Raw genomic sequence first — 21343 nt, 5'->3', positions numbered from 1 at the left:
GAAATGGAGCTTTGCTAGCCTTGGGTACAACCTACTCTTGGTAGACCGCAACCATGTGCTGTACAGATCCACAAGAAATTAGTTCCCGCCAGAATCACGTAGACCGCGTGGTCCAGTTGCAAAATACAGAGAATTGTGTTGCCGCTTTATTATGGAGTGTTGCGAAAACCATGGTCATGCCCTTTTTGTGCTGCTTAGGACTTCTGGTTCCACCAGAGGGAGCAGACAGTGAGGACATTGTGCTTATGGGTGGGGCTGCAGACGACGTGCCTGCTCTTCAGATCGAGGAGCCTGTCATACGGTCCAGGTTCAACCAGTATATGAACTGTTTCAAAATGGCGTCCGGCTTCCCGCTGACGGCCACGAGGTTGTGCTCAGTGTGGGTGCTGAACCACGTGCTACTGGGTGCACCCTACTCCCGGGGACTTGGGATCCACCTGTGGCGCAAAAACCAGGACTCCACCCCAGCGATGTGACTTGTGCAGTAAGGAGCCCAGGTCACGCCCACTCCCCAAGGTGCGGAGCTAACTACTTTCTGCCCATGCTACCAGGATCTATGGACTTTGATTTCAAGGATCCGACCGGGTCACATAATACTCCCCCTCCACATCAAACACACAATGCCCCCCTGCACACCACACACATCCCACCCCCCTGCACACCACACACATCCCACCCCCCCTGCACCTCACATCCCTCTCCCCCCTGCACCTCACATCATTCATCCCCCTGCACCTCCCATTATTCTCCCCCCTGCTCCTCCCAAAACTCTCATCAAGCCCCCAGCACCTCACATCAAACCCCCAGCACCTCACATCAAGCCCCCAGCACCTCACATCAAGCCCCCCTGCACCCCACATCAACCCCCCCTGCACCACACATCAAGCCCCCCAGCACCTCACATTAACCCGAGCACCTCACATCAAGCCCCTGAGTACCTCACATTAACCCCCCAGCACCTCACATTAACCCCCCAGCACCTCACATTAACCAGTAAATACCTCTGCCGTCCAAGCAGTAAATACCTCTGCCGTACAAGCAGGAGTGCATGCACGCTCTAGCAAGCAGCAGGCAGGAAGTGCCTCAATGCTAGAGCGCGCTGCTACTCTGCGAGGGGGAGAGCGGGCTCGCGGGGGAGGGTGACAGCAGGCTCACGGGGGAGGGTGACAGCGGGCTCACGCGGGATGGTGACAGCGGGCTCGCAGGGGGGGCACGGGAGAGTGGACTCGGGAGGGAGGGGGAGAGCAGAAAGCCGCCGCGGGCCGCACAGTGAGTGCATGCGGGCCGCATGCGGCCCGCGGGCCGCGTGTTGTGAAGGCCTGGTCTAAGGGCTCTAAAGACTGCTAAAGGGGGTCCGTATGCCCAATGATTGTTCCAGGTTCAGAGATGGTTGCAGACATGATTCCAGACACGGTGCCAGAGATGGTCAGAGAGACTGAACCAACACAAGTCACAACCGAAGTGTCCCCAGTGGCATCTCGCCAGAGCGGCGGTAGGACAGCTGCAGTGTGTATCCAGCCAAAGGTGTTCCAGATTCCAGATATATCTAAAGAGGAGCCGAGAATCAGGAGGGCACGGCCAAAGCGACGGAGGGGAGTCCCCTTAACGGAGATGACTAAATTTAGTAGTGTCCTTCCCCCACTGAGGAAGGTAGGTCACACAACTGGGAGCCTGAGATTGGGGCCTTCCCTTGCGCTCTTCCCTCCGGGGGAGAGTGAGTGTGGACCATACTTCTGCCTCTGTTAGGAAGGTGGGGAAGAGCTAGGATGGCTGCGGGTGCCCTTGGCCTGTTGTGACGGTCCTGGGACCATCCTTCAGTGAGAGCTGAGAGTACTGCATCGGACAGAAGCCTGCCGTGTAACTGTGCTGTACAGAAGATAATAAACCATTCCTGTTGTTATATACCTCCTGCTGGGTGCGTGACCTTACTGAGGGGAGAGGTAATAAGTTCTACAGTGGGAGATCACCTTCCGTTCCTGGAGCCTACAGCAGATGGAGGCGCTGCACTGCTAAAGAGATATGTGGGGTATGAACCCCAGAAGCCTATTCCTGTGTCCCCACTACCATCGGCGGACAACTCAGCCCTCCTGTTGCCAGCAGGTATATGCACCATACACCCTGTAATGGACAAATCTCCCACGGGTGGGGGAAACACGGATATATATTATATATATATATATAAATAAAACAGAGATCCAAAGAGTCCGCAGCACTCGCTGGAGGTTGTCAAAATGCAAAAAGATTTAATGGAACATCACAAGCATCAGGGGTGAAAACAGAAAAACTGGAGCGACGTTTCGGACCTCATGGTCCTTTCTCAAGCCCCTACCGTGAAGTCCGAAACATCGTCCATTTTTTCTGTTTTCACCCCTGATGCTTGTGATGTTCCATTAAATCTTTTTGCATTTTGACAACCTCCTGTGAGTGCTGCGGACTCTTTGGATCTCTGCTTTGTATATGTTTGCTGCTGGATGGTGATCCTGGTTGCACTGCTTAGCAACACGACAGAAAAGTTTTTTACCATTGCCCTTTTTCCCATGTAGAGTGCCTGAACTTTTGTGTGTGTGTGTGTGTTGTGTGTGTGTGTGTGTGTGTGTATATATATATAAAATGTGGCGGCTTCTGGGTTAGAGCTTGCTGCGGTTGTGTTTTTTTTTATATATCATACATGTATACTACATATGAATATACATAAACAAGGCACTGTGCATGTATTGCTCCCAGCCTTAATTACAGCTGTTAACTTAATTAATGCCCTTTTTGTTAATTTGAGGGCCTGGTCCTGTGAGCGCTCTGTAATGTCACCCTCTGCTGAACTGTGCTGTCATTATACTGCCTATAGCCGTATACAGCAGGGCACTGGGGTCATCAGGAGCATGATTAATAAAGTAGATAGGGGGGGGAGTGTGTGTGTGTGTGTGTGTGTGTGTGTGTGTGTGTGTGTGTGTGTGTGTGTGTGTGTGTGTGTGTGTGTGTGTGTGTGTGTGTGTGTGTGTGTGTGTGTGTGTGTGTGTGTGTGTGTGTGTGTGTGTGTGTGTGTGTGTGTGTGTGTGTGTGTGTGTGTGTGTGTGTGTGTGTGTGTATTGGTGGGGGGGGAGATAACGCGCGCTTATCAAGTGTCAATAAGCCTCTGTAAGCAGAGCGTCACGTGTTACCCGCTCTGACCAATGAGAGAGTAGGGAGTGAGGGGCGGGGCTGGGGAGTCCCATGCATTGCTGCCCCAGTGACACTGGCCCCGCCTCTTTAATAGCTTCATGGAAATTGGGCGGGGCACAGACTCAGAGACTACACTGTGACGCCAGCTCTTAAAGAGCCAGACCCCAAGCTCCACGTTGCTGAGCGAGGCCGGTATGAGCTGAGTGAGCCGGCACGAGCGCTGCACCAGGGTGAGTTACAGGAGTGAGTGACTGTCTGTGCGGCTCCGCCCCGCTCCTGCGGGAACTGGCGGTGCGATGGCCCCTCTCTCTGAGTGACGGGCTAAAGGCCCTCGCTGGCAGGGGACTGTCTGTGCAGCGGCCCCTCTCCTAATTGCCCCAATCTTTACTGTGTGCTCGTTCCGTATAATTGTAGGGTTTGGGAATCTGCCTTCCTGATGTGTGATGGTCTGTGTGTCTGTCTTGCTTTTCAGCTCTCGCGATGTGCCTTTGTCCGCCTGTACCTCCTGCTTTCCAGCTCTTGCTGCCTGCCCACCCCCTGTGCCCCATGCGTGCTGCCTGCCCACCCCCTGTGCCCCATGCGTGCTGCCTGCCCACCCCCTGTGCCCCATGCGCGCTGCCTGCCCATCCCCTGTGCCCCATGCGTGCTGCCTGCCCACCCCCTGTGCCCCATGCGCGCTGCCTGCCCACCCCCTGTGCCCCATGCGCGCTGCCTGCCCACCCCCTGTGCCCCATGCGCGCTGCCTGCCCATCCCCTGTGCCCCATGCGCGCTGCCTGCCCATCCCCTGTGCTCCATGCGCGCTGCCTGCCCACCCCCTGTGCCCCATGCGCGCTGCCTGCCCACCCCCTGTGCCCCATGCGCGCTGCCTGCCCACCCCCTGTGCCCCATGCGCGCTGCCTGCCCACCCCCTGTGCCCCATGCGCGCTGCCTGCCCACCCCCTGTGCCCCATGCGCGCTGCCTGCCCACCCCCTGTGCCCCATGCGCGCTGCCTGCCCACCCCCTGTGCCGCATGCGCTGCCTGCCCACCCCCTGGTGCTGTCTGGTGTGCCACACTCCCTGCCCCTGGCCCTCTTTGGTGCTCTTCCCCCTGTGCCCCTGGCCCTGTCTGGTGCTCTTCCCCCTGTGCCCCTGGCCCTGTCTGGTGCTCTTCCCCCCCCCCCCCCTGTGCCCCTGGCCCTGTCTGGTGCTCTCTCCCCCCCCCCCTGTGCCCCTGGCCATGTCTGGTGCTCTCCCCCCCCCTGTGCCCCTGGCCCTGTCTGGTGCTCTTCCCCCCCCCCCTGTGCCCCTGGCCCTGTCTGGTGCTCTTCCCCCCCCCCCCCTGTGCCCTGTCTTGTGCTCTCTCCCCCCCCCCCCTGTGCCCTGTCTTGTGCTCTCTCCCCCCCCCCCCCTGTGCCCCTGGCCCTGTCTTGTGCTCTCTCCCCCCCCCCTGTGCCCCTGGCCCTGTCTGGTGCTCTCTTCCCCCCCCCCCCCCCTGTGCCCCTGGCCCTGTCTGGTGCTCTCTTCCCCCCCCCCCCCTGTGCCCCTGGCCCTGTCTGGTGCTCTCTTCCCCCCCCCCCCTGTGCCCCTGGCCCTGTCTGGTGCTCTCTTCCCCCCCCCCCCTGTGCCCCTGGCCCTGTCTGGTGTTCTCTTCCCCCCCCCCCCCTGTGCCCCTGGCCCTGTCTGGTGCTCTTCCCCCCCCCTGTGCCCCTGGCCCTGTCTGGTGCTCTTCCCCCCCTGTGCCACTGGCCCTGTCTGGTGCTCCCCCCCCATGTGCCCCCCCCCCCCCATGTGCCCCTGGCCCTGTCTGGTGCTCTCCCTCCCCCCCCCCCCCCCGTGCCCCTGGCCCTGTCTGGTGCTCTTCCCCCCCCCCCCTGTGCCCCTGGCCCTGTCTGGTGCTCCCCCCCCCCATGTGCCCCCCCCCATGTGCCCCTGGCCCTGTCTGGTGCTCTCCCTCCCCCCTCCCCCCCGTGCCCCTGGCCCTGTCTGGTGCTCTCCCTCCCCCCCGTGCCCCTGGCCCTGTCTGGTGCTCTCCCCCCGTGCCCCTGGCGCTGTCTGACGCTCCCCCACCGCCTCTGGTGCTCCCTCCCCCCACCGGCCCCTGGTGCTCCCTCCCCCCACCGGCCCCTGGTGCTGTCTGGCGCTCCCCCCCATGTGTCCCTGGCGCTGTCTGGTACTCCCCCCCCCCCCCCTTGTGCCTCTGGTGCTCCTACCCCCCCTTGTGCCTCTGGTGCTCGCCCCTGGCCCTGTCTGGTGCTTCCTTCCCCCCCCCCATGCCCGTGGCGCTGTCTGGCGCACCCCTCCGTGCCCCTGGTGCTGTCTGACGCTCCCCCACCGCCCCTGGCGCTCCCCCCCCCCCGTGCCCCTGGCGCTGTCTGGTTCTCTCCCCCCCCTCCCCCCGTGCTCCTGGCGCTCCCTCCCCCCGTGCTCCTGGCGCTCCCTCCCCCCGTGCTCCTGGCGCTCCCTCCCCCCGTGCTCCTGGCGCTCCCTCCCCCCGTGCTCCTGGCGCTCCCTCCCCCCGTGCTCCTGGCGCTCCCTCCCCCCGTGCCCCGTGCCCCATGCGCTCCCTCCCCCCATGCGCTTTTTGGTACCCCCCCCTGCGCTGTCTGGTGCCCCCCTGGCGCTGGCTGTCTGGCACTCCTCCCCCGTGCCCCTGGTGCTGTCTGGTGCTTCTCCCCCTGGCCCTGTCTGGTGCTCCCCCCCTGTGCCCCTGGCCCTGTCTGGTGCTCCCCCCCCCTGTGGCCCTGTCTGGTGCTCCCCCCCCCTGTGGCCCTGTCTGGTGCTCCCCCCCCCTGTGGCCCTGTCTGGTGCTCCCCCCCCCTGTGGCCCTGTCTGGTGCTCCCCCCCCCTGTGGCCCTGTCTGGTGCTCCCCCCCCCTGTGGCCCTGTCTGGTGCTCCCCCCCCCTGTGGCCCTGTCTGGTGCTCCCCCCCCCTGTGGCCCTGTCTGGTGCTCCCCCCCCCTGTGGCCCTGTCTGGTGCTCCCCCCCCTGTGGCCCTGTCTGGTGCTCCCCCCCCTGTGCCCCTGTCTGGTGCTCCCCCCCCCTGTGCCCCTGGCCCTGTCTGGTGCTCCCCCCCCCCTGTGCCCCTGGCCCTGTCTGGTGCTCCCCCCCCCCTGTGCCCCTGGCCCTGTCTGGTGCTCCCCCCCCCTGTGCCCCTGGCCCTGTCTGGTGCTCCCCCCCCTGTGCCCCTGGCCCTGTCTGGTGCTCCCCCCCCCTGTGACCCTGGCCCTGTCTGGTGCTCCCCCCCCCTGTGACCCTGGCCCTGTCTGGTGCTCCCCCCCCCTGTGACCCTGGCCCTGTCTGGTGCTCCCCCCCCCTGTACCCCTGGCCCTGTCTGGTGCTCCCCCCCTGTGCCCCTGGCTCTGTCTGGTGCTCCCCCCCTGTGCCCCTGGCTCTGTCTGGTGCTCCCCCCCCTGTGCCCCTGGCTGGTGCTCCCCCCCCTGTGCCCCTGGCCCTGTCTGGTGCTCTCTCCCCTCTCCCCCCCCCCTGTGCCCCTGGCCCTGTCTGGTGCTCTCTTCCCCCCCCCCCTGTGCCCCTGGCCCTGTCTGGTGCTCTTCCACCCCCCCTGTGCCCCTGGCCCTGTCTGGTGCTCTTCCCCCCCCCCTGTGCCCCTGGCCCTGTCTGGTGCTCTTCCCCCCCACCCCTGTGCCCCGGGCCCTGTTTTGTGCTCTCTCCCCCCCCCCCCGCTGTGCCCCTGGCCCTGTCTTGTGCTCTCTCCCCCCCCCCCCCTGTGCCCCTGGCCCTGTCTGGTGCTCTTCCCCCCCCCCTGTGCCCCTGGCCCTGTCTGGTGCTCTCCCCCCCCTGTGCCCCTGGCCCTGTCTGGTGCTCTTCCTCCCCCCCCCCGTGCCCCTGGCGCTGTCTGACGCTCCCCCACCGCCCCTGGTGCTCCCTCCCCCCACCGGCCCCTGGCGCTCCCCCCCATGTGCCCCTGGCACTGTCTGGTACTCCCCCCCCCCCCCCCCCTGGTGCCTCTGGCGCTCCTACCCCCCTTGTGCCTCTGGTGCTCGCCCCTGGCCCTGTCTGGGGCTCTCCCCCCCTGTGCCCCTGGCGCTGTCTGGTGCTTCCTTCCCCCCCCCCCCCCCCCCATGTCCGTGGCGCTGTCTGGCGCACCCCTCCGTGCCCCTGGTGCTGTCTGACGCTCCCCCACCGGCCCTGGCGCTCCCCCCCCCCCCGTGCCCCTGGCGCTGTCTGGTTCTCCTCCCTCCCCCTGCCCCGGGTGCTGTCTGGTGCTCTCCCCCCCCCCGTGCTCCTGGCGCTCCCTCCCCCCGTGCCCCATGCGCTCCCTCCCCCCATGCGCTTTTTGGTACCCCCCCTGCGCTGTCTGGTGCCCCCCTGGCGCTGGCTGTCTGGCACTCCTCCCCCGTGCCCCTGGTGCTGTCTGGTGCTCCTCCCCCCCCCCACCCCCCCTGTGCCCCTGGTGCTGTCTGGCGCTTCCCTCCCTGGCGCTGTCTGGCGCTCCCCTCCTCCCTGGCGCTGACTGGCGCGCTCCCCCCTCCCTGGCGCTGACTGGCGCGCTCCCCCCTCCCTGGCGCTGACTGGCGCGCTCCCCCCTCCCTGGCGCTGACTGGAGCGCTCCCCCCTCCCTCTGTGCCTCTGGCTCTGTCTGACCTCCCCCCTTTACTGCTGGCGCTCTCCAGCTCCACTATCTTCTGAAAGATAAGATATAAAAAAGTAAAGGGTGTGTATTGATGTGTAGTACTCAGTTCAGCATTAATTTCTCTTCTCTCCCATTCACCCTGGCCAGGTACAGTTATGGCTCTGCGATGCGGACCTCTCCTTTTCCTGCTCTTGCCCCTGATTCTGTTGCCCGTCACCCTGGCAGTCGGTGCCTCAGACTCTGAGCTGAGCGCTGCCTCCTTCCTGCAAGACATTCTGCAGAGATATGGAGAGAATGAGACGCTCTCACTGCCTCAGCTGCACTCTCTGCTGGATCGGCTGGAGGTTGGAAGAGGGGCGGCGGACTCTCGGAACCTGTCCCAGGTGAGACCTGCAGAGCGTCCCCTCCCCACGTACCTGCACAGCATTGCTTCCTTCACTCCTTTTTACTGCCAAAAACCTGCACAGATTAACTCCTTTAACCCTTTCCTCTCATCACCCCTCACTGTGGCGCCAGGCCTCTCTGACGTCGGCACGCACCAGAAGTAAGCTGGGCTGAGCTTCTGGCGTGCACTGGCATGAGAGGGGGGCCCGGTGACGCGTTGATGTCAGAGGGAGGCACGCAGCTTGGGAGAGCTGGGGCCTGGGGGCAACGAGAGGTCAGGATGCCCAACTGCTTTGTCCGGCAGCCAGGCTCCCCCGCAGCCACTGGGCCCCTCGCTTTGGCCCCCCCTTGCCCCTCGCTTTGGCTCCCCCTTGCCCCTCGCTTTGGCCCCCGCTCGCCCCTCGCTTTGGTCCCCCCCCCTTGCCCCTCGCTTTGGTCCCTGTCACGTTAGACGCACTTAACAACACATTTATATTTTGTGGATCCTAATTGAGCAGAACAAGTTGAGCAAAATAAACAGAGATTTATTCCCTTGATAGGCAAACACACGACAACTGCAGAATACACTTAATAATTACACTTACTGGTATAGGAACAGGGGATAATGTCCAGAAAGGTGCAAAGCACCAAAAGATTGGTTTTAAAATGTAGTCTTTTTGCAAGGGCATAAATTGCCAGCCCAATCCTTCTGTGAATGTGCAAAGTCTTTTCTGGTCCGTTGGGGTTAATCAGATAACCCCCAGCAATCACAGTGTCCTAACGCAGAGTTTTGTCCTTGGTTCCGATGTAATAAGACTCTTTGCGTTCCAGGAATGTGCTGCTGCTCTTCTCCGCTACGTAGAAGCGTGTTGGAAATCCGCTCACATGGTAGAATGAAAAATGAAAGACAATGGGGATAGCCTGGGTGGGATGTATATAGGGTTTGGAAGCCTATTGCCAATATACCCACCCAATCCCCATCGTGGGAAAGTAATCATTCCCCAATCACCTACTTGCCCACAGTTTGGAGAGTGGGCACTAGGGATTTCCTGTTCACACAGAGCATGTGCGACAACGCCACCTTGCTACTTGGCATAGGTGCACTCCCCTCTCTACCTGGCCCCTCTAGGTTGGAAGGGGGAAACTCAGGGTGTGAGTTAGCACAGATGGTCACCAGGATTTCCTATTTAGCATCCATCTGGCCAATTCACACCCCCTGACTCTGGGTCTTTTGATATGCAACTTCCAGAGAGACTTACAGGCGTGGACAATGCCTGTTACCTTTGAAGCTTGCATAGGCAAGTGACCCAGCTCATAGGTGTCAAAACATTTGGTTCTTGTGTGCATTTTAATGACAGGAGAAAAAAAAAACCTCATCCTGCCTGTCTCTTAAAACCTGCAGCAAAAATACACTTTATTGATCATACCTGATCCCCTTATTTTACAATTATATTTTTTATATGTGTGTACTATACTGCAAGCACATACAATCCTGCAAAATGGGGATAATAAGAGACAAGGGAAAAATAAGACATGTACAGTGCATGAAAAATTAACCCCTTCATCCCCAATACGAAATATGGGTAATCAGCCGAGTACACTGCCTTTTATTAATGCGCTGATTACCCCAATTTTCGCCACAGTCCCCCCGCTTGCCCCTCGCATTGGTTCCCCCCCGCTTGTCCCTCGCATTGGTCGTCCGTCCCCCCGCTTGCCCCTCGCTTTGGTCCCCCCCCCACTTGCCCCTCGCTTTGGCCCCCCCCTCCTTGTCCTTCGCTTTGCCTCCCCCCCCTCCTTGCCCCTCGCTATGGACCCCCCCTTGCCCTCATTTTCTCTGGCCTCCCCCACACTTTCGCTCGCCACTGCTTTCCCACCCCCACAACCCTCGCGGCTTTCTCTTGCCCCCCCTCTACCACACCACCACCGTCACGTCTTTCTCTCACCCCTCCACCCCCCCCCTCCACTCTCGTGGCTTCCTCTCGCTGCCGTCCCCTTTTGCGCTTGCGGCTTACTCTCACCCCCATCCCCGACCCGCTTTCTCCTAACCCTTCCCTCTTCTCTCCCTGCTCTCCGTGCAGTGTCTCAGCTCCTCTTCTCTCTTTGCTGTTCACAACCTGACATCGGGGTCTCTGGTGGACGCTGGGGGTCTGCGCAGTCTCTGCCCCTCCATCCTGCAGCAGCTGGAGACCCAGGCGTGTCATAAGAATGCCACCCCCGGCAATGAGACCTCCCCTGAAGGACGACCGAGCTATGCTGAGGGTGAGTGCACAGCCCTGCTCCTGCCACCACCCGCACCGCCACAGGGCACAGCTGAGGCAATAAGGAACTCTGAAGCTTATTTACCTTTCTAGCATCTAATGGGCCTTATTGCCCTGTTGGTGAAAATGTATATCCCTTCCATATACTCCCTTCCGGAGTGCCTTATTGCCTTTGCTATGTGAGGGACATAACAATTCTCCTGTGGTTATTAAACCAAGACATGTGGATCACCCATAAAATACCCCTATCCTCTGTCTGCCCATTGCACATGGCTGTGTTCCTCTGCCCCCTCTTGTCTATCTCACACTTTGATCCTCTGCCCAATATATCTGTTGCTGCATTCCTTCATTTCCCTGTTGCCATCGCATCCTCCTGCTTGTTATTCATTTCCCTGTCTCTCTTCCCCACCCTCCTGTCTCTGTCCTACTCCTCCCATTCTCCCACTGCCCGGTGTACGTCTCCTCCACCCCTCCTCTGTACTCTCTCTCCTTCCCCACCCCCCTTTTCAGTACGTCTTCCTTCACCTCCCCCACTCCCTTGTATGTCTCTTTTCCTTCTTTCCTCCCCCCCTTCTCTGTACGCTCCTCCTCATCATTGTCCTCCCCCCCCCCCCCGTGTCGTTTCACACAGGGGTGCATTGTTGTGTCGCCGTCGCCTTCCCCCCACTTCCCCTCTCTTCCCGTCCCTCCTCTCTGCGTTTTCCGTCCCCCCCTGCCGTGTACACACACAGTGTCCCCCTCCCCACTTTCCCCTATTCTCTTCCGCTTATCTCTGCCTCTCTACTGTGCCCCTTTTTTCTTCTTTGCCCCTCCAGTGTGTCTTATTATCCCGCTCACTCCCTCCCTGTTTGTCAACCTCCACTCCCCTCACGCTGTGCTCTTGTCCTACAGTCTGGGGTTTCGGGCTCCTGGCCGTCACCCTCATCAGTCTGTCCTCTCTCCTGGGCGTCTTGTTCGCCCCCTGCATAGAGAAGCCCATCTTCCGCCGACTGCTCACCTATTTCATCGCCCTATCCATCGGCACCTTGCTGTCTAACGCTGTACTGCAGTTGATCCCTGAGGTGCAGTACCTGCCCCTACCAACGGGGGAGCTCACATGCATATATACACAAACACAATATATCAATGTATATTTATTTATGTTGCTACACACGCCTGAAGCTGATCCCTGAGGTGCAGTAATGATTCTCACCACTGGGGGAGCTCACACCTATCATTGCTATCCTGAGGTTCATTACTACTGATCCTGCTTATGGGTGGTTCTGTTTACCATTGGGTGCAGCAGCTGCTATGACCACTGGGAGGAGGAGGAGGCGGGCGCGCGAGGGAGAGAGACGCACACGTGTACATGCCTTGGCCAGCACGCACGTTCCTAGAGTAAAATATGCCAAATGACCCGCAATTTGCCCATCGCTACTAAATATTTTAACACAAGGATTCCGTCATGGAGAACGTGCTAGACATGAGTATTCTGTTTTTGTAATATCTTTGTCGCGCATACACACGGCTCTCTGTCTGTACCTTTCCATGGGGCACCCCACCACTATGTGCACCGTCTCCGTATGATGGTGCTTTTAATCACGGGTATAATAATCCCCCTAATTCTTTCTCGTTTTCAGGGTGTAATTCATTGCCGTGGTTTCTGCTGCTGCGGAAGCCCCTTTCTGTGGTGTTTTTTTGTGGGTGTCTGGGGTAATTTGTGGGGGTGGGGGCTTCCACAGCAGCAGTATGTGTGGCCCGCAGCTCCTATCCTTGGACCCCCCTATTTGAGGTGGGGAGCAGGATGGAGGGGGGGAGGTCCTCGGACGGAGCAGATCTGTGTAATCGGTGTTTGGGTGTTTTGTTAAATATCTTAATTCTATTAATGTTGATGCCCCCCTTCTGTGTCTGATGCCCCCATGCAGAAGAGGCAGGAGGGAGGGCATACCCTGTGGGGCAGCACCCCCTTCAAACTGAGCGCTATCTAGACTGCCCCAAAATATAGGCCTGCAGATCATTGTGCTATTACCTCCCTACCCATCAGACCTGTGGAGCCTCCGTCCAGTAACCCCCATTTCTGCAGAGTTTTGCTCCATTAACCCCTAGTGGTCTCGGTGATAGCGCTCAGTTTCCAGGGGCTGCAGACTTCATTCCTCTCCTAATCTGTGGAAATTTAAATTAAATGGATACCAATGGAATCAAATCTCTAATCAGTGCCCTTCTTTCTCTCCCCCCTTCCCTCTGGTGTGGTCCTCCCCTTTCCCATAAATCTATTTACCTCCCCTCCCCCCCCATATCTATCTTCTCACCTCCATGTCTGTGCCCGTCTTTTTCACCTCCTCACCCTGTGGCTCCTTTCCCTCTCTTGGTGGTCTCTCTTTCTTTCCCACCCACTCCACTCCCCTCAGTGTGGGGTTACGGTCTCCTGTGTGTCACAGTCATCTCTCTCTGCTCCCTACTGGGAGCTGGCGTGGTCCCCTTCATGAAGAAGGCATGTTACAAGCGTCTGCTCCTCTTCTTCATTGCTCTGGCGATTGGGACCCTCTATTCCAATGCTCTCTTTCAGCTCATCCCTGAGGTATGGGGGACATGCGTGGGTATCGTGTGACAAAGTCGTCATGGATCGTGTAATGTGTTGTGATGTGGCATGTGTGTGTCTGCCATGCAGTCTCAGTTGTGTGTGTATGTGTGTTGCATTTGCTTTTTCTGCGTTTGTGTACTTTTACCTTCTTCAAAGCAGCAGCATTTTATGGTTTTTTGTTTTTTTTTGCCAAGGCTGTGGGGCGGAGATATGTCTGGCTCCATCTATATGTTTTTCAATATATTTGTGCATCTGTGTATTTTTGCGTGTTGTGTTCACCTTTTTGTCCCCTGTGTGGTTGCCATAGCTTGTTACACTAAAGCAAATGTATGTGTCTTGTCGTGTGTCACTCCTGTGCCGTGTATGATTGCTGTGTGCTGATTTGACTCCTCTTATCTCGACACACACACACACACACACACCCTCCCTCTGTATAACGAGGGCTCCTATCTTGGATCTTTACGTTTCACTCCTCACTTCTGTTACACCCCTCATAAACAATAACACTGTTATCACTCCACCTCCATCTTTAAAGAGGGCACATAATATAGTATTTACAGATAACAAGCAGTCTCCCCCCCGTATGTTCCCAGGAGCCCTCCTTATCAGATTGCAGGGGACTCCTGTACCTCTCTTGCCCTCGCTTATTTACCCCTGTCTCACCCCAGGCCTTCGGGTTTAACCCTCTGGTGGATTCCTATGTCTCTACATCGGCCGTCATCTTCGGGGGCTTCTATCTCTTTTTCTTTACCGAGAAGGTATTGAAGATGATACTCAAACAGAAGCATGAGGTAAGGTGTCAGCCAATCACAACGCTCCGCTCATGTTTTCACCAAGACTGGGGCCCCCTGCTCTGACATCCAGCTCTGTGATTTGCCTCTGGCAGTTGTCATGGATACGCTGTGCCTGCCCCCTTCAGCACACAATGTTCCATTAACCCACCATTCATGGGATGGGGTGGCGCTCCGCTCACATTGTGTTGTAAAGCACACCTACTTCCTCTAAGCCCTGATTAGTAGCTGGTTCATAGGTTCGGTGGCACCTCCCTCCTTATGGGAGAAGCGCTCATCTCAAATGTGAGATTCTGATGCATGAATAGGGTTTGTGGCTTCTCGCTCTGTGATAACAGGGCGTCTCACGCACAGGATTCCTACAGGTTTTATATGGTCAGTGGCACCTTCCTCCTTATGGAATAAGAACATTTTTTTTTAATTTATTTTTTTACGTATTGGACTCCTGTTAATTAAACATTTAGTGCAAATGGGAAAAGAGGACTAGATGGGTTGTTAAAGACTCCCGTGTGCCATTTCCTCACATAAGAGGAAGGAGTCGCTAAACCCTTTACATTGATGAGAATGCTACATTCCCTAATCCTATAAAAGGCAGGTGCCCCAGACTCTCGTCCCATGTGTGCGAGTCGTCGTCCCCTTTATGTTGGGATTAGTGGTACTTCCCTCTTGTGGAATAAAAAGGTGCTCGGGTATATAAATCCTGTTGGCCAATCGGGCATCTTGCATACGGGACTATTCAAGGGCAATCAAGTCATTGGCACTTTACTCTTGTGGTATAACTGGCTGTTTTACCTAATGGGTTCCCGTCAGTTAGTGGGGTCAGTGGCACCTCCCTTCTATGTGATAGGAGCGTGTCTCATACAATTACCCCTTCTCTCCCTGTGTCCCCCTGCAGCACGGGCACAGTCACTACACCGCTGATACAAGTAAGCGTGACGAGGAGGAGGGGGTGACGGAGAAGTTGCATAATGGTGACCTTCATCACATAATACCCCCACCCAGTGGCAGTGAGTCTGACCTCCGACCCCACCACAGTGATGACAAGGTCATGGTGGGGTCACTGGCTGTGCAGGTCAGTCAGATTTTTATTTTATTTTTCTTCCCCCCACCTTGTGCCATTACATCACCCCTCTTCGGAAGAGCCGTATCATCTAATCCAGGCCTGCACAACTTATAAAGAGAAACGGGCCAAACAATTTTTAAAATTACCCCGCTTCTCCTCCTCCTCCCCCCCCGCCCCCCGCCCCAACTGTTCTTACCGTCTTCTCCCAGGAAAATTCTACTGTTTCCCCTGCAAGCCCTGTAAAAAAAATAATTTAAAAAACAATGATCGATCGCAATGGCAACGGGACGCTGTGACGTCACTTCGCCCGTTGCCATGGCAACACGGCGTAATTTCCTGCTGCGCGCCCATTTTTTTTCAGGGCCTGCAGGGGCAACAGTAGAATTTTCAGGGGAGAAGACGGAGATTGCCGCCGCAGACCGCACAGTGAGTCTGGACAGGCTGCATGCGGGCCATATGTTGTGCGGGCCGTATGTTGTGCAGGCCTGATCTAATCCATCCCGCCGCTGTGGCACAGACTGATTGAACCTAGGACATATGGAATCTGTCCTTTCCACTGCTGGGTGACTGACTGACAGAAGGGACCTGTGACACATGGGCACTGTCCATTCAACCACATGTTGACAGGCGGAAGGGACCTATGACCCATGTTGACACAGACCAAAACGATCTGCAATCCATTTACCTTGCCCCTCATACTGTGACACAGGCTGATCTGCCCCTCTCGGGATGACAATCTATGATGCAAGTATTTAACCTGTCCCCCTCCCCCACCGGCTCGCCTCAGGATCTGCCGGGTCAACAGAGCTCCTGTTACTGGCTGAAGGGGATCCGTTACTCTGATATCGGCACCCTGGCCTGGATGATCACGCTCAGTGATGGTCTCCATAACTTCATAGATGGTCTCGCCATTGGAGCCTCGTTCACAGTGTCCGTCTTCCAGGGGGTCAGCACGTCCATCGCCATCCTGTGCGAGGAGTTTCCACACGAGCTGGGTATGAACCTGCCCTGCCTGACATCCACTGTGTCTCTGTCCATCAGTCTGATTCTTCCATGGTTGCCTCCCCTCCCTCACCCCGTGCTTGGCTACATGAATGTCCACACCTGTGTCTGATATCCTCCCCCTTCCTGCCTGTAGTTTATTCATTGACATTTTGTTCCTCTCTCATTTGCTGTCTCTCTCCAGGTGACTTTGTTATCTTGCTGAATGCCGGGATGAGTATTCGGCAGGCACTGTTCTTTAACTTTATGTCCGCGTGCTGCTGCTACCTCGGCCTGGCCTTTGGGATCCTCGCTGGGAGTCACTTCTCCTCCAACTGGATCTTCGGTCTGGCGGGTGGCATGTTCCTGTACATCGCACTCGCTGACATGGTAAGTGTGGGGAACAAGGATTCTGACCGGGGAAAGAGACAGGAATTTGTATAGAGCCGAGGGAACAGTGACTAAGTGGGGAAAGTGGCTGTTACTTGTCATGGCCCCTATCTCTCCCCTCACGGTCTCCTCTTTTCCCAGTCACTGCCCCATCTTGTCAGACAAGAGGTGTCCTATTTACTCGGAATCCTTGGCCACTGTACGACATGTGACAATAGTGAATGCAGCAGGTGTAGGACCTGTGAAAGGGAAGTATGTACTCGGATCACTTGTCGGTGAAGACAGAGTAAAAGACAGTCATGGTGCATAGATGAAGTGCCTCTGTCTGTCACTGGTCCCTCTACACATCTCCCGATTATCACTGCTTCCTTTCTTTCTCCTTCACCCCCTGTCCCGGTCTCACTACTCCTTTTTCCTCTCCCCAATGCAGTTCCCGGAGATGAACGAGGTCAGTAAGGAGGATGAGGCTGAAGGCCATGCACTTACTGCTTTTCTGATACAGAATGCTGGGCTCCTCACTGGCTTCTCCATCATGCTGCTGCTCACCACCTTCTCTGGTCAGATCAAGCTGGGGTAGGAGCCTGTTACCCTCCCCCTGCACTGCACCTTAATGGGAAAAGACTAGCACTGGTGCTGCCCCCCCCGTAGACGTTAGGAGGTGGGCAGGGGGGCTTCCATTGCCTCACTGCACAGAACAAACTGGGGCAAGGCACTACTGCCCCCATCCTATGAACAGACCAAGAAAAGGGAGAAGGAGATCAACACTACCATCCCATGGAGGTGCCCAGCACTGCCTCCAAACCCATGGACACATCTTTCACCCTTTTTGTCTCCCTCCTCCATTCCTGAAGACGCCTGCTTCTCTGTATAAGAGTGCAGTCGAGTGCTCCCACCATAGATGTCGTTATAAGTGACAGTGTCCTGTGACTTCTCCTTCCCCCCCCAAACCACCCCTTGGGTGTTTTTTGTTCTCATACTGACAGGTGCAGCCAGCTTTATATTATCATATTGATAAGTGACTGGTTCTAAACCCCCTTTTAAGACCAATGGACCAAATCAACTGACACTTCCAAATGAACCCTACCCCATTTCTTCCCTCCTGGAGCTCTGCAGAGCATTGCTCCATTAACCCCTCCCATTTACTTCTCAGTCATAAGCTGGCAGAGGGAGGGTTATCTGGCCCTTGCTGTGTTTTTAAGGGTAACTCTCCACCTGTGCTGACAGTACCCTGCAAGCTGCCTCATTCTGCTACTGATCCTTTCAAACCAGAACAGTGTTTTATCGTAAAGTAGCAGAGAGAAGATAACTAGACAAACGTGTGTGTGTGTGTGTGTGTGATACAGAGTTGTGTGAGGAGTGGGTGGTCAGCACTGAAAAAGCTGAGAGTCTGCGGCACTGGATGCAGTGACAGCACTGTGTGTATAAGAGGTTCGCCATGGGTGCTGCCATTTCAGTTCTTCTCTCTCTGCTACATGCATCTCAGGTTCTGACAATAAAATAATCATTCGGACGAGGCCTAGTCTGCTTTTTATGACTACAGTGGAAGGAATCAAATAACAAGCAGAAACTCCACACAAATCCGGTGATACATAATGACACACACTTTCTTTTCGGCTGCCGCCCAGTGTTTGACGTCAACACTGTATATATAAACACAGTTGCGAAGCGGGCCACAAGTAAACAAACTGGCTCCTATGTGCATGTAGTGAGCATGTGCGAGTGAGACCTCGCATAAACATGGCATTAACTCAAGTGTCCACAATAGAGACTGATAATATAAATGAATGTTGAACACTTTTGACACACTAATGTGGTAGTGTGAGATTACACATGTAATCTTATTTTGTGATGTAAAAAGATGTTTGCTATGTGTATCTACAGTACATAAATAATGGAAAAAAGAGGGGAAATGCCGGAGCGTTTCATATAGATCAAATTGTTTACTTAAATCGTCTTATAGAAATATATCTCTCTTCATATGTGGCCCTACAGGCTCTTGTAACAAATAGGTGAGTAGCACTCCAGTGTTAGAGTAAAAAGAAAAAAGCTAAATGCCATATTTCCGATTTGTAAGACGCACCATCGATTTGGCCCTTACGATCGAGGGAAAATTACTTTTTCACTTACCATGTTTCAGGAGAGGTCCCATGTCAGTCGAGATGAAGCAGGCGCCGGCGGCAGGAGAGGTCCCACGTCTGCAGATGGTTGAAGATGGATAGTGGGCCGGAGTGCGGCGGGAGGACAGGTCCCAAGTCTGCAGGTGAATGAAGATAAGAAGACAGCGGGCGTGCAGTGGCGGCAGGAGATCATAATAGCAGGAGAGCTGAGCAGGAGCAGAGCGGCATAGGGGAACGGCTTTTGATGTGCAAACTGTAACACCGGAAGTTGACCTGTGTCTGACTTCCGGTTACAGTGCACCTCCCAAGCCGTTCCCCTATGCCGCTCTGCTCATGCTTGGCTCTCCTGCTATTATGATCTCATGCAGCCACCGAACGCCCGCTCTGTCTTCTTATCTTCATTCACCTGCAGACGTGGGACCTCTCCTGCTGCCGCCGCCCGCTATGTCCTCCGCTGACATGGGACCTCTCCTGAAACATGGTAAGTGAAAAGAGGGCGTTAGTGCTATAGACACTTTTTTTTTTTTTTTTTTTATCGATTCTAAGACGCACCCCGATTTCAGACATGTGAAAATCGGAAAAAAGGTGTGTCTTAGAATCGAGGAAATAGGGTATATCATCTGCAAAAAGCCTGTAGCTCCGTTGTGGACGCTGCTTAATTGATTGGAAGTTCATCCAGAGCCAATGTCCAAGAAGCTGAGTTAATGGCAGATCGCAGTGCCACTACTTTTATAAAGTCACGCTAGGTGGCGCACCAAACTGAAGGCAGATGATCGGTATCCAGATCTTGTGTCTGATAGGTCTTATCAATGATGGACTTGCCAAAACTTGTCTGCCCAACGCATGTGTAGAGTCAATAAAGAAAACAACCAGGGAAGCGCTATATTAGTTGGGATCAGGCTCAGCAGCCAATTTTATGTATAAACCACATATAAAACAATAGCATAAAATAGCATGATTGAATACACAAAAATATAATATATAAAATGAGTAACACAAGTCTCTGCCAGTTCGAGATTGTCCAGGTGATGTAAGTGCAAGTTAATGCCCCTGTCTGATGTGACAGACTCGGGCAAGAGTGACCTTTGAGAGGTATAAATCCAGAGTGGTAGCTGGGATGGAAAGCGCTACCAACTGTGCAGGTAATGAAGTGTGTAGAAATGGGAAGGTGCCGTAGGCATCAAATATGGAAAAAGCTCACCCAGACTTCAAACTCTTTGCGCTGGTGGCTCCTTTTGTTTCGTCCTTCACAGCCTCGCTGCAGAAACTCCGCTGTACAGCTCTCCTGGGCTTGTACACCAGGGATTGAACTACTCACAGGGCGCCGGGTTTCCGGGTATGACGTCACGGCCGGACGTGACGCACCAACCCTTCCCGGCTGTGCCTGGAGCTGCCGCAGCACACAGGGGCTGAGAGCCGAATTTCACACACCTCACACAGCTTCAAAGTTCCACAGCCTCCGCAGTACACTCTCCAAGGGACTCCACGTTAGACCACCAGGACTGGGGCAATGAGACAGGGATGCACAAGAGCTGCAACCCCTCTAGACTCCTCCTCCTACGCGTTTCAGCACGTGACGTGCTTTCATCAGGGATACCATGGGGGTGTTTAGAGTGGACTATAAATACCCATCTAGACAGCGGTCATCAATTAGCCTAATTGGCTTCCAATGACAATCTCACACCCTCAGTACAACAGTGCATTTCAGCACAACCCCCATGTAATGGTTCATGTCACAAAAAAACAAGGTGTATAAAGAAAAATTACAATACAACAACATAACATTTGAATGAATTGATACATTATTATTAAACATTACAAAGTCCCACTGTTTATACTACATAACAAATATGCAAACACTAAACAACACATAAAGAGTAAATGTAAATCCTGAATTCATTAACTCAATTTAACATTTCAACATTACATCTTGGGATATTCCTCAAATTTGCCACAAGTATATAAATCAATAAATGGCATATAATAAAAATGTGCTAAAAATACTATACAACACTCCAAGAGTACACTTAAATGATGAACTCCCTTACTTAATTGGATACCCAATCGGTGAGTCCTGTGATGTTCAACAGAATAGCCTTAAATGCATGATTAAATTGCATCCCATACAAGAAGAGTATGGATCACCTGGGTAGAAAAAAAAAAACAAAAAAAAAAAACCCACATTACACTAAAATAACATTTGGAGAACCTAGATGGAGGGGGACGTATTGGATTAATAAAAACATATGTTAAAAATATAAATATAGTTTTAAAAATCTGTGTTTAAAACTATATTATAAGATATATAAAAACCCCACACCTTCATTGAAAGGCAAGGAGATCTAAGTCCTCATTTAGACCTTTGGGGCTTAGTGTCTGTAGTTTAAAAATCCAATACGTCTCTTGTTTTCTCAATTTTAAAAGTCTATCCCCTCTCATATTTGTTTTTCCAATGTGTTCTATACCCGTGACTGTTAAACCTTCTGTACACATATTGTGTTTAATTAAAAAATGGCGTGAAACTCCATGACCTGTGAAGCCTTTTAGGATGTTTCGTCTATGTTCAGTGAACCTTTCTTTAAGACTTCGCTTGGTTCTTCGCTCGGTATCCAGATCTTGTGTCTGATAGGTCTTATCAATGATGGACTTGCCAAAACTTGTCTGCCCAACGCATGTGTAGAGTCATAGGTCGCTCATAGTAGAAGCATGGTTAATGCAACGTAAATCAATGGATCATATCATATTTGCAACCAAGGTTAGTCAGAATTCTAAGTCGTCTTACTAATTGGCAGTACTTATTCCTTATAACTGTTGTAAATAAATATTTCTGCCTGTTGTAACAAAATACTCTTGCCTTTCTAATACTGTAAAGAATCATTCAGGAACCATTGGTACATTTTAGAAACAGAACACAAACTCAACCAAGTGGCACAAAAGCCTCTATTTGCATTTAATTCCCTTAAATATTTTTTTTTGTTCTATTCTAATGTGTGTGCAGTTCTTGGTGCCCCAAATTAAATGTTCTGGTTTTCAAAAAAATAATAATAATCTCTCTGCTTTTTAAATGCAGTAACAACCTTGGGGATCTGC

At 54.5% G+C, this 21343-nt stretch overlaps 1 protein-coding gene across 3 annotated transcripts; it reads left to right on the top strand.

Annotated features, from left to right (window-relative positions):
• Nucleotides 1-3236: 3236 nt before the first annotated feature.
• Nucleotides 3237-17651, top strand: SLC39A14 (solute carrier family 39 member 14). Of its 3 annotated transcripts, none has more exons than XM_075601461.1 (9): nt 3237-3386; nt 7878-8113; nt 10172-10352; nt 12739-12908; nt 13580-13702; nt 14598-14774; nt 15553-15760; nt 15952-16136; nt 16567-17651. In XM_075601461.1, exons 2-9 carry the CDS (start codon nt 7886-7888, stop codon nt 16711-16713), a joined length of 1419 nt encoding a protein of 472 aa, XP_075457576.1. In that variant the 5' UTR covers nt 3237-3386; nt 7878-7885; the 3' UTR covers nt 16714-17651. The 3 variants fall into 3 exon arrangements, with proteins under 3 accessions (XP_075457576.1, XP_075457577.1, XP_075457578.1); XM_075601462.1 differs by lacking the exon at nt 12739-12908 and adding an exon at nt 11243-11412; XM_075601463.1 differs by having other exon boundaries at nt 3256-3386; nt 7884-8113.
• The last annotated feature ends 3692 nt before the right edge of the window (nt 17652-21343 follow it).

The sequence above is a fragment of the Ascaphus truei genome, chromosome 5 (genome assembly GCF_040206685.1).
Source record: "Ascaphus truei isolate aAscTru1 chromosome 5, aAscTru1.hap1, whole genome shotgun sequence".
NCBI lineage: Eukaryota > Metazoa > Chordata > Amphibia > Anura > Ascaphidae > Ascaphus > Ascaphus truei.
Note: the sequence above shows the minus strand (reverse complement) of the source record. Positions and strands in the feature narration are given on the sequence as shown.